Source organism: Gymnoscopelus braueri (assembly GCF_963280865.1).
Source record: "Gymnoscopelus braueri genome assembly, chromosome: 24".
Lineage (NCBI taxonomy): Eukaryota > Metazoa > Chordata > Actinopteri > Myctophiformes > Myctophidae > Gymnoscopelus > Gymnoscopelus braueri.
The window spans coordinates 4,974,977-4,991,982 of NC_137626.1; the positions used below are offsets into that span (position 1 = coordinate 4,974,977).

The window sequence follows — 17,006 nt, forward strand, 5'->3', positions numbered from 1 at the left end:
CCCCCAGAATGATATGAATTTGGCCGCCGACCCCCATCAAAATATGTTGTTCCAGGGACCCCCCAGAAGCAAAGATTTGAGTTAAAAATGTTCGCTTTAAAAATATATATATTCAAAGATTTGCACACATTTTCACGATTTTTCAAAAATAGCAGATCTACAAGCTCGTAGCGCGGCACTCGGTGCCGCGCTATGAGCTTGTAGATCTGCTATTTTTGAATAGCCCAAAGTGTAAAATAATGCTTTTTAGCTCAAATCTAAAAATGACACAGTTCCAGGTCTTAATGGGTTAACTCTCTCAGTGCCACGCCCCGAGATATCCCGAGTTTTTCCCCGAGTACCCTCCGTGCCAGCACGAGAAATCCCGAGTTTTTACTTTTGACTGTGGTCGCGGCTATTCTGTTTATTTTTCATGATCACTTTCGCTTCCTGACTCCTTCAGACTCACCCGGAGCCGGATGTAAAAAAAAAAAAAATCATTTCCGGGTCACGTAGTTTTTCTCCGGTGATTTTCGGCCAGAATAGGGAAAGTCACGTTTTTTTCACACGGTATAAAAAGCGAACGGAGAGGTCCACGTCTACTCTCTTTGGTCTGGGTGACGATCAGTCATCGTAGTCGTGTATCGCATCGTAATTTAGCCCGATCAACGATTGTCGAAAATGTCAACATCCGGTTATGACCGGATATGACGTGAGCCTGTTTGGGAGGGGGCGAGTGAGCCAGCGAGGTCATCAATGTGTCGATTTGTTGCTCTCTACTGGTAGAACTGTATTATGGGTTTAAAAACCCAATCAGATCATTTATTTGAATGAAAAATTACAAAATAAAAAACGCAACTCAGCGCCGAGTGCCGCCCTATGAGCTGGAAATAGGCAATGAATGACCAGAAATAGGCAATGAACGCAGTAGGCCTGACCTCTAGTAGTCGAGGAGTGTCTTGAGTCGACTGCCAATCCTCTTAGGCCGATTCTGAAACGTGTCTTCTAAATCCTAACAGTTTTCTGAAAAAACGTATATTGCTACGTCAGTGGTGCTCAGTGTTGTATTGGTGATTTTGTTAGTGGTGGGACGCTATGTCACACAATGGACAATTGATATGCATTCTAGGCTCATTCCTATGTTAATTCACCTGGTGTGACACCCGGCAGTCTTTGTAAACTTTGTCGAGGTGTGAATTAAGGGTAAAATTAACCCATCTCTTAACTCATGCTCTCAAAATGTGTGAGCAGGGGACTCCCTCTTCCTTTGGTGTGTCGCCCATGTGGCACCTAAGCCCTAAGCTATGCCTAAACCTAACCTTAACCCCAACCCTAACCTCACAAACACTATGCCCAGCCTTAACCCTAACCTCACAAACACTATGCCTAAACCTAACCCTAACCTCACAAACACTATGCCTAAACCTAACCCTAACCTCACAAACACTACGCCCAACCTTAACCCCAACCTCACAAACACTATGCCCAACCTTAACCCTAACCCCAACCTCACAAACACTATGCCTAAACCTAACCCTAACCTCACAAACACTATGCCTAAACCTAACCCTAACCTCACAAACACTATGCCTAAACCTAACCCTAACCTCACAAACACTATGCCTAAACCTAACCCTAACCTCACAAACACTATGCCTAAACCTAACCCTAACCTCACAAACACTATGCCTAAACCTAACCCTAACCTCACAAACACTATGCCTAAACCTAACCCTAACCTCACAAACACTATGCCTAAACCTAACCCTAACCTCACAAACACTATGCCTAAACCTAACCCTAACCCCAACCTCACAAACACTATGCCTAAACCTAACCCCAACCTCACAAACACTATGTCTAAACCTAACCCTAACCTCACAAACACTATGCCTAAACCTAACCCTAACCCCAACCTCACAAACACTATGCCTAAACCTAACCCTAACCCCAACCTCACAAACACTATGCCTAAACCTAACCCTAACCCCAACCTCACAAACACTATGCCTAAACCTAACCCTAACCCCAACCTCACAAACACTATGCCTAAACCTAACCCTAACCCCAACCTCACAAACACTATGCCCAACCTTAACCCCAACCTCACAAACACTATGCCTAAACCTAACCTTAACCTCACAAACACTATGCCTAAACCTAACCTTAACCTCAAAACCACTATGTTTAACCATAACCATAACCTCACAGAAACTATGCCTAACCATAACCTTAACCCTAACCTCACAAACACTATGCCTATCCTTAACCTGACAGAAACTATGCCTAAACCTAACCTAAGTGAGAGTGTAAAATGCAGTTGCACAAACGAAACATAAGGGGGCTGCCATGCAACATTTCTATGACATTTTTACATACCGGTAGATTACCCTTTTTGACATTAACCACATTTTACAGCTGGTCTGGCAGTTGGCTATTCAACCGTTTGTTGTTAGTTGTTGATAAAAGTGGTAGCTGGTACCAATTCAGATGAAGATACTGAGCCAGGACTGCCTAAATAAGTACAGTAAACACAAACTATACACAATATCTAAATGGTCTATACATTTTATCCAGTCTTCTCATCATAGTAGCCATGCATACGAGATTATCTCCAGCGCGTTACTGTAAACATGAGATTATAAAAAGATGTAGCGGATCCCCCCTTTTCTCTCAATTCAATCCATTCGAGAGAGAAAAGATGGCAGATATGTACGGGAATTGAATTGAATATCTATGTCCCCAAGAAATGTAGCTAATTTTGCCTCAAAGTAACCTTTAAACACTTAAGAGATCCCAGGTGATTGGGGTCCCTCAGGGCTCTATAATAGGTCGGCTACTTTTTTTCCCCTCAACACCAGATCTCTGGCCCAAAAACAGCAGATCTACAAGCTTGTATAGATCTATTTTTTGCAGAACGTTTGCCCCAGAATATGGACACCTATTTAATACCTAGGCTATTTGATAATAGCCGATCTAGACTACTTAAGTATATTTTGATGCCAATACTTTGAGTGTCTGTCTGTGTGTGCGTGTGTAAGTAAATATCTGAGTACTTCTTCCACCACTGGTGTGTGTGTGTGTGTGTGTGTGTGTGTGTGTGTGTGTGTGTGTGTGTGTGTGTGTGTGTGTGTGTGTGTGTGTGTGTGTGTGTGTGTGTGTGTGTGTTAGGCCTGACCTCGACTAAGTCGACTAGTCGACTGGTTAGTCGCGGGGGGTCCGAGTCGACTAAGTGTCTCTTAGTCGACTCTAGTCGGAAAAAAAAAAAAGAATTTTTTTTAAGGGCCAAAAATGTTTTAAATTGTTTTTTTGGCCAAGTCTACGCCTGCAACCACACGTAACTTCCACTTTATTCTTCTTATTCCTCGTCTTTGTATTGGTATTGTTTGTGTTGGAGCGCCTCAGTGCGGCTGCAGAGTTCATGTGCAACCTCTTCCAGAGAGAGATAGAGACACTAGAAACTCTGCTGGAGACAAAACAAACTGTGTAGACTTGGCCCTTTGAAATAAAATGTATTTTGGCCCAAAAAAAAAAAAAAAAAAAAAAAAAAATTTATTAGTCGACTGCCAGTCGACTATTGGCAATTAGTCGCCAATTAGAGTCGACTAAACAGATCCTTAGTCGGGGACAGGCCTAGTGTGTGTGTGTGTGTGTGTGTGTGTGTGTGTGTGTGTGTGTGTGTGTGTGTGTGTGTGTGTGTGTGCGTGCGTGCGTGCGTGCGCAGTACCTCATCATAGCCAAAGAGCCAGAGTCGAGGTGTCTGGTAGTATTTGTCGTAGGTGATGTACAGGTCGTACGTTCTGGTCTGCAGGATGGCGTCTTCGCTCCCGGCCTCCGCTTTGGCCTTGGCGGCGTCCATCATTTTGCTGGTGTCCAAGGTCGCCTGAAGAGACACAATGAACCCATTCAATCAGGGAACGCATTCTGTCATTTTTAGATTTCTTTGACTATTGGCCATTTTCTACGTACAAATCAGTGGTGGAAAGTAACTAAGTACATTTACTTAAGTACTGTACTTAAGTACAATTCTGAGGTATTTGTACTTTACTTGAGTATTTCCAATTTCCAATACTTTTACTTCTACTCCACTACATCTCAGAGGCAAATATTGTACTTTTACTCCACTACATTTACTTGAAAACTTTAGTTACTTTTCAGATATAAACTATGATATAATGAAACATACATTAACCCCTTTAGCCCTATTTTAAACCTAGGCTATTTGAAAATAGCAGATCTACAAGCTCACAACGCGTCGCGAGCTTGTAGATCGGCTATTTTCAAATATTTAGTACTTTTACTTTTGGTACTTTAAGTACATTTTGATGCCAATACTTTTGTACTTTTACTAGTAAATTTTTAATTCTGGACTTTTACTTGTAACAGAGTATTTTTATATTGCAGTATTGGTACTTTTACTTAAGTAAAGAATTTGAGTACTTTTTCCACCACTGACCCCAGGTGTCTTTGTACGGGCTCTATCTAGTGCAGTTGCGCTCAATGCCTGACAGAGTTCCCACCGAATGGCTTAGTTTAACTAGGGTCTTTTCCCTGGCTTTGGGCCTACATGGCTTGCTTGACTGGCATGGGCGTGGGAATCCTGGATCTGTGAGTGCTGACTATGTACCTAGGGTCAACCCGGTGGTACCCAGTGGTGGAAAAAGTACTCAAATTCTTTACTTAAGTAAAAGTATCAATACTGCAAAGTAGAAATACTCCGTTACAAGTAAAAGTCCAGAATTCAAAATGTAGTTGAGTAAAAGTACAAAAGTATTGGCATCAAAATGTACTTAAAGTACCAAAAGTAAAAGTACTAAAATGTTTGAAAATAGCCGACCTACAAGCTCACAACGCGGCGCGACACGTTGTGAGCTTGTAGATCGGCTATTTTCAAATAGCCTAAGGTATAAAAATGGGGCTAAAGTGGTTAATGCATGTTTCATAATATCCTAATTTATATCTGAAAAGTAACTAGTAACTCAAGTTTTCAAATAATTGGAGTGGAGTAAAATTACTATATTTGCCTCTGAGATGTAGCGGAGTAGAAGTAAAAGTATTGGAAATTGGAAATACTCAAGTACCTTCAAATACCTAAAAAAATTACTTAAGTACAGTACTTAAGTAAATGTACTTAGTTACTTTACACCACTGGTGGTACCCAAGGCGGGATCACATCACCGGGTTCGGAATCGGTCCGTTCTAGAAGTCCTGACAGCGGGCTCCGTGGAGGTTATGGAGGTTATAAGAGCCTCACGACCGAAATGGGTGAAGGGTGTTTTGCCTGGACCTAGCGCCTACGGGAGGCGAAATGTCCCCGGACACCTAAAGTCATAGCCAGAAGGTACCGAAGGGGGCAGGGGGGTGCAAACAGGGTCGTGGGGAGGATCGTGGATTTGATGGAAGGCACAAGCTTTGAATAGACAAAGTGTAAAATAATGGTTGAAGTGGTTAACACAGGTGCGTCCCCAGTTTTAACGGGTTGGTGTCTTGCTAAAGGACTACGGCTGGGATCCGGAAACCGGAGGAACCGGAATGGGTTCCATCAGAGTCCATCACATTTGGAACCGTTTCTGGAACCGGGTTTTTATCTACACCGTCAGAGCTGGTTATGTGGACTTCACTTCTGCTATCACAATTACAGTACAATACAGATGGTTCTCAACCTTTTCTTTATTTCAAAGAACAACCATAACTCTGAGTGTACAAATGGAACCAAATGATTTGGTTCCATTTGTACACACTCTCAAGAGTTACAGACCTGTAAGGGTCCATTTGGTTCCATTTGTGCACTCCTTCCGATCCCCCCCCCCCCCACCCCAAAATGAAATCAGATCACACGTAACACAATGTGCTCCGTGAGCAACAAACCAAACGTACCTCATCTGTTTCCAATAGGCCGCTCTCTTCATACTCTGAGGAGGAGACATGTTGAAAAAGAGGACATCGTTAACACCGCGAGCGCTTTGGGAATGATAGCATGATAGGAGCGGCTTTTCATTACACAGCATCAGTGGTGGAAAGTAACTAAGTAAGTACATTTACTCAAGTACTGTACTTAACACATCAGGTGCCAGCATTTTTTCATAACAACTTACGTTGGGTGCCAGCATTCTCCCCATTGACTGCGCTTTGCTGTTTAAAGCTCTAGACTCCACGAGGAGCAAATCCATGTAAAAAAAAACATCCATTCATGTTGCGCGATGACCCTGGCTACAGCCTGGAACGATAACATTTCACTCGCGAGTTACAATGGGGGGGGATCGCGCATCGCGCATGACCGGTTTTCCCCACCGGAAACAGATTCGGAGATATAGGTGTTTTAAAGAAGGAAATAGACAGGAAGTGGATGGGAGCCATGTTTTTGTTTTTCCGGTGATCTATCTGGCCTATCCTTCTCAAGATCACAATGGGTACTCCCAGAGCTGCTCTAGCCCCGCCCGTGTGGAGAAAAACGAAAAAAACAAAAAGACATATTTCACGGTCTGGACCGTGTTCGGCACCGGACCGCTACTCTGCGCAAACACGGTTCAGACCGTGTTTGGCACCCGATGTGTTAAAGGGATAGTTCACCCCAAAAATTACTTTTTTTTCTATCGATCAGTCATCCCATTCATGGATATCGATCAGTCATCCCATTCATGGATAGGTTTTGTTTTTGTCTCATTCCTAAGCCAATAATTTGATGTCTCCTTTGCCTACCGGTCCGCTGGTCATCGAATTATTGGCTTAGGAATGAAGCAAAAACTAAAAATATCCATGAATCCAAGTCTCCATGGGGAGATTTTTCATCAAGGTGAAAACATGCAATTTAATGTCATATTGTATCTCATTGTAGGGGCTGCTACGTAGTGTTGATTCTTTACAACAAATTTTGATTCAGTTTTAGTCATAGCCTTTTGAATAAAATTCCATTTAGTTTTTGTCATATTTTAGTCATCTGAAATGTTTTACTGTTAGTCTAGTTTTAGTCGACTAAATATCATAAGATTTTAGTCGACTAAATCTACAGTCGATTTAGTCGACTAAAATGTATTGTGGCGGTGCCTTGATGGCGTCGTAATGGCTGATTTTACACGTGCTGAAAAACGCCTTGCAGCGCGACACGTTGTGAGCTTGTAGATCTACTATTTTCAGAGTGCAACACCTGATTTTAGGTATGTCGGTTCCATAAAATAATAGGTTGGGTCTGTAATGTCTCTGAACAAATCGGATCTCTGTCCGACTTTTTAAAAATGAATGTCCAGTCCACTCGGATCTCGGAAACCGATTTCACAGGTCCATTAGGGTTGGGGTCCGGGTCATTTTGGACCCCTGAAGAGCTCTACTAACACACTACCTTCCATGTCCGCCGCTTCTCCGTCTTCGTCTTCATCCTCGTCGTCGCCGTTGCCGCACGCTCCGGAATTCGCGTTCATATTCATGTTGTCCTAGAAGGAGAGAGTGAAGCGTTAGGCTCAAGCTAGAGCTAAATATCACCATTATTTCAAACTTCTCCCTTGATTGCGAGAACAATTATTTAAAGGGCAAGACCACTTTGGTAGAGGTTTGGGTTGTGTAGATACCTTGCCATGATGTAACCGCAAAAGGTGGACAAGAAATCAAAAATAATTGCTCCATTGATTAGAAATTGTTAATTCAAAATATGCACCTCGTTGACTTACATCGTACGGTGAAACAGCTCTCAAAGTCACTCTTTTAGCATGTAAACGACCACAAGCAAAGCTGATTCAGACAATATGGAACATCACAAAACCCAGTACTGTTTTTTTTTTCCTTATAAAAATGTCAACTTCCTGATGATTTAACTATTTGAAGGTCCGGATCCATGGATCCAGTTCGGGTTTTCTTCTTAACACATCGACCGCCAGAGGTTAATCTCATAATGTACTCACCAGTGCCAAGGTGTTTTTGTTGTTTTTTTGTTTTTTTCATGTCGCCATAGATCTTGTTAAAATCCTTAAGATTGAGCCGTACACGGTCTGTTAACATCCGCGACATCTCAACGTATCTCCCAGTGAAAATCACGTGTCAAACGGGGCATCCATGTTGTAGTTAGAGCGGATTACGTTAAACAGTGAAATGCGAGGAGAAAAAACTACAGGAAGAGAATTGAGTTTCAGTTTCGTCTGTAGAATGGGAGCGGACGTGATCGTCAAAACCGGATCCCAAATAATTCCGTTTCCGGTCATCAAACCGGAAACGGAAGTGGATCAAAAAAAATCCGAAAGTGAACCCGGACATTAATAGCGCGAAAAGACCGTGGACCGTAGGGCTACGGTCTCGGCGCTTAACAGTTGGATTTAACGGACCGTAGGACTACGTTCTTGGCGGTTAATGTGTTAATAAAAATAGCAAAATCAACAGGAAGTTAACATTTGTATTAAAAACAAACAGTACTGGGTTTGGTGATGTTCCATATTGTCTCAATCAGCTTTGTTTGCGTTTGTTTACGTGCTAAAAGAGTGACTTTGAGAGCTGTTTCAGCAGTCAATGAGGAGCATATTTTTAATTATCAATTTCTAATCAATGGAGCAATTATTTTTGATTTCTCGTCCACCTTTGGAGTTACATCATGGCAAGGTAACTACATAAGCCAAACCTCTACCAAAGTCGTCTTGCCCTTTAAAAAATAAAAAAGTAAAAAAATAGCAGATCTACAATTTCACAACGCAGCGCAATGCGACCCGTTGTGAGCTTGTAGATCGGTTATTTCCGCAATTATTTCAAGCCACCTTAACCCTGATGAGCAATTGGTTCAAAATGTCGGCATGGATATATTTGTAACTGCAGTAATGTTGTTGTTGTGAGATGAAAAATCACTGCCTTCACCACTGGCTTTGTTTATATGGTGATTCATTTGATCGAAATGTCTCCCCCAGAAAGCCTGGCTGCACGTGGAAGACTTAACATGAGATGCAGATGTCTGTTAACTCTTTAAGACAGGGAACACATGCGTGTGTCATTTTTAGATTTATCTGGGCTACAAAAAAATCATGAAAATGTGTGAAAATATATATATATATTTTTTTTAAGCGGACATTTTGTAACTCAAATCTTTGCTTCTGGGGGGTCCCTGGAACAAAATATTTTACAAATGTTCGCTTTAAAAAAATATATATATTCCAAGATTTGCACACATTTTCACGATAAAAAAAAAAAAGAGCAGATCTACAAGCTCGTAGCGCGGCACTCGGTGCCGCGCTACGAGCTTGTAGATCTGCTCTTTTTTGAATAGCCAAAGAAATGTAAAAATGACACACAGATGCGTTCCCGGTCTTAATGGGTTAAAAGGCAGAGTAAAGGCCAGCAAAGCTTGGAAGCAGTGAAACAGAAGTGTATTATGAATTATGAGATCATGAGGGGGTTCATGATTAAGTTCTCAAAGCCATCGTGGAGGAAGGCCGGAAAGAGCTACAGTAGCTTGCCTTACAGACTGTACATCTGATTGTGTTTTAATTCACAAGTTAAAGCCAGATTTCACCCATTAAAGGGATAGTTCACCCCCAAAATGACTTTTTTTCTATCGATCAGTCACCGCATGGAGACTTGAATCGGCAGCGGTTCCGGTAGGAGACACAAAGAGTCTCCTTTGTGTCTCCTATACCGGAACCGCTGCCTACCGGTCCGCTTGGTCATCAAATTATTGTCTTAGGAATGAGACAAAAACTAAAAAAATATCTATGAATTCAAGTCTCCATGGGGTGACTGATCGATAGGAAGAAATAGTCATTTCAGGGGTGAACTATCCCTTTAAAGACCGATTTAAAGGAGGAGTTCACCCAAAGAATTACTTATTTTCTATCAATTACACACCCCATGAAGCCTTGATTTCATGGATTTATTTTTGTTTTTTTGGCATTCCTAAGACCAGGGTCCCCACACATTTTTAGCAATGAATTTCCAAAACTTTTCCAAAACTTTTCCAGAATATTTAGCCCAATTTCCAGGCCTATATAACAATCATTCAGCGCAATAATGTGTCTCTTACTCCTATGTAGAATGCCCAAAGATAGGCAGTGTAGCAAAAATAAAGCATCGAATATAGAATAGTACAATTTCATTCAAAATTTCGTGCAAAATTAGGGCATAGCTCACTGGAAGACTCATTATGGCATCCGTATGACTTATTTTATTTAAATAATATATGCCATCACACAGCCCGTTCGGCGAAAAACTACTTATGTTACATATTTCGTGTAATGTTATACATGTTTATGAAAATGTTTTGTATTAACAAAATCAATAGCCAAAAACAATGCATAGCCAAATATTTTTCCAGGACCATTGATCAATTCCAGGACCTTTGATCAATTCCCAAACTTTTCCAGTACTGGATTTTTTTTTTTTCAATTTCAAAATATTTCCAGGAATTTCATGACCGTGGGGACCCTGTAAGACAATAATTTGATGACCGTGTGTATTTCCGGTAGGAGACAATCTACTTTGTGTCTCCTACCGGATACATTAGCCGGTAGGAGAATTATTAGCTTAAGAATGCGACAAAAACAAAAAAGAATCCATGGATTCAAGGCTTCATAGGGTGTGCAATGGATAGAAAATAAGTCATTTTTTGGGTGAACTCCTCCTTTAACACATGAGGCCGGTTCTACAAATGCCTTCTAAAATCAGTAGTTCTTACACTTTGAAGATGTAAAAAAATTGCAGATGTACAAGCTCGTCACTTCGTGCCGCGCTGCGAGCTTGTAGATCTGCTATTTTTTGAATAGCCAATTTCGAAAATCTAACATGACCCGGTTTTAATGTTATGTAAAGCTGCCAAATTAATTCCAGACTGCCATCTTTTTCTACCGTCAGCAGCATCTGGATTTACTTGTTATTCACATGACCTGTAATGAGGAGCATGAAGATGGAAGCAGGGAGGTTTTAATGACACACACACACACACACACACACACACACACACACACACACACACACACACACACACACACACCTTATTGTCCAGTGAGATTTCCCGTACAGCGTCTGTAACTCCTAACACACCTAGTAGGGTGACAGGAATATGAACATCAAAACCTCATGGAGACACGAGTCATGCATCCAGAACAGCTTTACAGACAGTATTATGCTATAAATAATACACAAAACAAATGTAAATAATAGTCACAAAAGAACAGTTCTGCAACAGTGTAATCCAGGGGTAGGCAACCTTAGGCATGGGTGCCAACATTGGCACAGGGAAGGGTGATCACTGGCACCCTGGCATAAGTGTGAGAGAGAGGATTTTTCATTTAAAAAAATATATATATATTTAAATGTAGTCAATTAAATGAGGTTCCATCCCACATCTGTATACAAACTACATCCTGCACATTATTCTACATTCATTCGAACTCTGAACTCTGACTGGGGAGAGAGTCTGGGAGATAGGTGGGTTATTGCTCTAATGGTCATTACAATGTCCTGATGTGAAAGAACATATTTCAAAAGATGAAAAAAAATAAGGTTGTTATGTATATGGGAAATCAAAATCTGTTGATTTATTTATTTAGTGAATGCAAAGTCGTTAAAGGTAGGGTAAGTGATTTTCTTTGGTTAAAATAAGTGTTAAATAGCTCTATATTGTGATAGTAATCATTGCTACAGAGTGTTTGTTCAGTAAAAGGAGTCTCCTTGTCTCTCCAGCTCTTTATAAAACAGAAAATGCATTTTCGTTTCAGTTTCATTTCCAATTTCATCCAATCAGGATAGAGAACTCAATCAGGATATAGATCAAACAAGTGAAATTGGAAGTGATGACACTAAGAAATGAGCAGGCAAAATTGGAACTGGAACACTATAAAAATGAAGCTTAAAAATGGGTACTTTCTCCTGATTGGTTGAGATTTTGACACCTACCGGAAAATGTATTTTCTGTTTATTAAAGAGCTGGAGAGACGGGGAGACTCCTGTTACTGAACAAACACCCTATAGCATGATTACTATCAGAATATAGTGCTTTAACCTTTTAACAAAATACTTTTTGTTTTAACCAAAAAATATCACTTACCCTACCCTTTAAGCCAAGCAGTTGCCTATTTATTTATGTTGACGTGGTGTCATAATGTGGCACACTGACTATCAGGGAAATAAAACATGGCACTTCCATGTCAAAAAGGTTGCCGACCTCTGGGTAATCTGCCCGACGACCTGGAACTGTACAGTATGTCTGCGTTTACATTCAGACACTGAAAGTTGTGTGATGTTTTTAGGAGCATGTTGACACCTAATGTCAGGGTTGTGTCGTGGTTACAGAGACTGTGCCGTGACTGGATAAGGAAGTAAGTCTTGGGAACCAGCTGTTCCCGAGCCACGTGTCATTCGAAGTGTGAACCTTACCTTAACGTTACAAATAATACTTTAACCCATTCAGACCTGAGGACCATTCTAAAAACGCCTTCTAAATCCTGACCTAGGTTTTCTGAAAAACTTCAAATATTTATTCAAAAGTTACAATAATTGTATGTTGCTATAGTACTGTACATAGCAACAACAACCCCAAAAGGGGTTCCCGTCCTGAAAGGTATAGTTACAAATAGGGGTTCCCGCCCAAAATGGGTTGAAGGAGTAGTTCACCCAAAAAATGACTTATTTTCTATCAACTGCACACCCCGTGAAGTCTTGAATTCATGGAGACAATAATTTGATTTAATACCGGCGGAAAGATGCTAATGTATCCGGTAGGAGACACAAAGTAGACTCTTTGCGTCTCCTACCGGAAATGCACCCGGTCATCAAATTATTGGCCGAGGAATGCGACAAAAAAACAAGACAAATCCATGAATTCAAGGCGTGTAATTGATAGAAAAATATGTCATTTTTTGGGAGAACTACAACTTTAACCCATTAAGACCTGGAACGCATCTGTGTCAGTTTAGATTTCTTTGGCTATTCGAAAATCGAGCGCTATGAGCTTGTAGATCTGCAATTTTTTGAAAAATATCGATTAAAAAAAAAAAAAAAATAGGATTTTGAAAAAAAAATTTTAGAATCACCTCAGGTCTTAATGGGTTAATTAAAAAACTCTGTCCAATGACAAGCTAACTCTCTAGCCAATCTATTGGCAATTCTCAGCGAGCGACACCGTCCTACAACAAAGTATGTCAGGCTTATCTGTTGTTTTGGAAAATCTAAACCAGTTCCACATTACCGACGTCACATGATTTTTATGGACCAACTCACCCGTGTTGTGATCCATTGCTACGCTGCCACTAGACTCCTGCAGACTAGAAGCCAAAAACGGGGGGAGGGAACTTTGGATGCATGTATATGAGCAAAAAGAACCGATCTACAAGCCAACAGCATGTGGTTGGCTTGTAGATCTGTTCTATTTTAGTATAAAATGAGGAACAAGACTGCAGCTGATGTGCACTCGCTATCGCAAAAGAACAATCTCTCTGTGAAGGCAGATCGTGGGCGATTTAACATCGTCATTGTCGCAAAGCCCTACCTGGACATGATGCTGGTGAAGTACTGTACGCAGTGTTGCCATGTTGGCTTATTATAAGCGACTTTGGGCTTCTTTTTCTGTTAAGTTGCTTGTAAAAATTGGTAGTTGAGGGTTGCGTTTTTTTGGGCTTGTTTCCAAAGTGTACTTGCTTATTTAGGCTTGTTTCCTAATTTTTTTTAAATAACCTTTTAAACCAGTGGTTCTGAAATACTTTCATGAATGTTTTGTGCCCAGGGAGCATTTGTGTTGTTAGAATATTCCACATTTTATTTCAAGAGTTTTTGGAAAATGTTATATTGCACTGGGTACAACAATCAGCGCAAAGCCTGAACCAGTGTTGATTTTGACAGCAAATTTTGATTCCGTTTTAGTCATAGTCTTTTGAATAAAATTCCATTTAGTTTTAGTCATATTTTAGTCATCTGAAATGTTTTAGTTTTTGTTTAGTTTTAGTCGACAAAATATCATAAGATTATAGGCGACGAAATCGGCAGTTGATTTAGTCGACTAAAATGTATGTTGGCGGTGCCTTGATGGCGTCATGTCTGATTTTACACTCGGTTGCATGCTGAAAATAGCCGATCTACAAGCTCACAACGCGTCGTCGCAGTGCGACGCGTTGTGAGCTTGTAGATCTGCTATTTTCAGCATGACTTGTCTTAGTTCTACTGGATCTCTTCTCCACTAGTCCCTCCCTAACATGTTAGTTTTGTTTTTATTTGTTGACGAAATTGTGAATCTGTCTAGTCTTAGTTTTAGTCATCGTAGCTTAGTTTTTATTTAGTTTTCGTGAGTGAAAAAAGGTAAGTCGACCAACATTTTTCGTCATCGTTTTAGTCGACGAAATCAACACTGATCTGAACAAGTGAAAACTGTAACGACGTTGTGTGATGTTTCCAGAGCCGGGACGAACACAAATGAGATTCACATGCGAGTAAGGGGTGTAATGTGTGGCCTTTAGCTCCAGACTCTTTTCCTTTTCACTCCTGGCAACAGTTCCAGTTTGGAACAGCAACCTACAGTCCAGGGTACGGTCAGTGTAAACGCCGTCAGCTTTTTATCATACAACAACAGGGTCAAGTGGATAAGGAATCATGTCGACTGCCACATACTGTAGTTAACCTACAAAAGACTTGTTGAACATGGTATTCTTTCTGCTATATGAATTTGGAGCATTTTCCAGCCATTTAGACCCAATTCAAAATTCTACCACGTAGCCTCAAGTCTTTTCAATCCAAATTATCTGCGTGTTTTATGAGACCAAGCACACTTAACGTTCTGTCATCAAAATCCCTATCTGTACTACCAGAGTGTACAGTACAGATATCAAGTGTTTGGCAACACAATTGTGAAGCCAAACATCATGCAACTTTATGCCTGTGTTGTGAGCCATGCATTATTGAATAAGTATTATTCCGTTTACTGCGGAAATGCCAGTTACACCAACAACTACTAGTGTCAACGAGCTTAACTTATTTTAAAAATTCACCCAGTTCCTCTAACATTTAGTGTCACGTTTCAAAGCATGTAATATATGGACATTATTAGTCCATAAACCCATAGCTTGTTTGTTAATACAGTAAATAGCCAGCATCCTCGTTACGTTGTGAATCCGTGTCATTCATTGAATAAAAAGGTTGAATCTATCCCTGTACATCGTTGCTGTCGGGCAGAAACCTCTTATCTCCATATTTAAACGTTTTGGTAACTTTTTGGTAAATCATCACCGTACTTAGGGGTGTGCCGACGAAACGATACGATACGATATTGGGCTCACAACTTCGATACGATTTCGATACGATACGCACTTTTTTATTATGAAAATATATGGAGGAGGAAAAAAAGCAAATGCAAACAATTCAGTTTTTGCATTATTCAGACATGCAAACTTGTAGCTTTTCAGCTACAATAGCCGTTTTGAATCCAAATAGGGCAATAGTGTGACACCTGACCCGAAAAAAAAACAACATGTTGTCACCCTTTTCACCCCGGGGCTGTTTTTGCATGCCTGATTATTATTATTGTAAAAAAAAAAAAAAAAAAACGTAAACGTATCGCGATATATCGCGGGACGATATATCGGCACACCCCTAATAAGGCGCATCGGATTATAAGGCGCATCCGCACTATAAGGCGCACTGACGCCTTATAGTGCGCCTTATAGTGCGGAAAATACGGTAAATAGCCAGCATCCTCGTTACGTTGTGAATCCGTGTCATTCATTGAATAAAAGGTTGAATCTCCATATTTAAACGTTCGTAACTTTTTGGTAAATCAACACCCTACTTGATCACACTACAGCGTCACACGAAAGCATCTAAAGTAGCAGATCTACAAGCTCGAAACGCGGCGCGAAGCGACGCGTTTCGAGCTTGTAGATCTGCTACTTTTGCCATTGTTGAATTTGAATCCCGAAAAGTAACACTTGTGGACATATGAGGTTTCCACCCGACAGAGACGATATAGATTACGAACCCGAACTCCGATTTAATGAAATCACGCTATACCCATAAAACGGGTCTATTTCCCAGAGTTCAAACCAATGTACGAGAGCACGGTCTCAAAGCACAGCATGAGCTAATATTGTGCGTAGAAGCCATTCCTTCACATAAGACATAGAATTAAACTAATCTACAGTGGTTGATGCTGGTGTAAGCGTACTGTACAGTAGGTGAATGACTCGGGTTTAAGATTAAAGGCTGACCAGAAGATTATGCTTTGGGTGACATGAGCACCAAGCTTGTTGGGTTTGGTTTTACTGCGCAACCATCGGGAGAAAAAAAAAACTAAGACGTTTCGGCACTGGACATCCAACGTGTCTAACGCGACATGGTAATCCTCCTCCCTTGACTACCTTAACCCTTTAAAGGCCTGGAACGTATCTGTGTAATTTTTTCATTTGAGCAAAAAAAAACTTATTTTACACTTTGGCTATTCAAAAATAGCAGATCTACAAGCTCATAGCGCGGCACCGAGTGCCGCGCTATGAGCTTGTAGATCTGCTATTTTTGAAAAAGCGAACATTTGTAACTCAAATCTTTGCTTCTGGGGGGTCCCTGGAACAACATATTTTGAGACGGGGGTCCGCAGCCAAATACGTATCATTTTGGGGGTCCTTGACATGAAAAAGTTTGAGAACCACTGACATAGAAACATACGTTTTTCAGAATACTGGGATTTAGGAGACATGTAGAATCGGCTTCAGGTCTTAAAGGAGAAATCCGGACATTTTAAGTGTTGTCTTTGATGTGTCGTTACTCACCTACCGACGTAGAAAGTGGCGTTGTTTTTTTCCAGCGATTCCCCTGTCGTCATTTTTTCTACCCCCTCCGTTGGCATAAGCGCGGGAGCGCGTGGCTAAGGGAAATTTGTCTATTATAACCGATGCAAAGTTATTTTTTATTGTAGAGTCTCATGATACTCAAACATGCACTGAAAGTCCCTGAGAAGCTATCACTAATGCCGAACGAGCTAACGTTGTTTGCTTATTTCTCTCCCTGGCAACACCGAGTTGCCAGGTTCTGGGAGAGAAACAAGCAACCAGCGTTAGCTCGTTCGGCATTAGCGATAGCTTCTC

The 17,006-nt window shown here is 40.8% G+C and overlaps 1 protein-coding gene across 1 annotated transcript in view; it reads right to left on the reverse strand.

The window, feature by feature from the left end:
• atg3 (autophagy related 3) overlaps nucleotides 1-17,006 on the reverse strand; it is a 30,696-nt gene that overhangs the window by 4,972 nt on the left and 8,718 nt on the right. The window contains exons 7-10 of the mRNA XM_080422189.1: nucleotides 10,934-10,983; nucleotides 7,316-7,406; nucleotides 5,857-5,891; nucleotides 3,707-3,862 (exon numbers count right to left, since the gene is read on the reverse strand). Of these exons, the coding sequence (XP_080278315.1) occupies nucleotides 3,707-3,862; nucleotides 5,857-5,891; nucleotides 7,316-7,406; nucleotides 10,934-10,983 (332 nt within the window). The remainder of the gene's footprint in view (nucleotides 1-3,706; nucleotides 3,863-5,856; nucleotides 5,892-7,315; nucleotides 7,407-10,933; nucleotides 10,984-17,006) is intronic.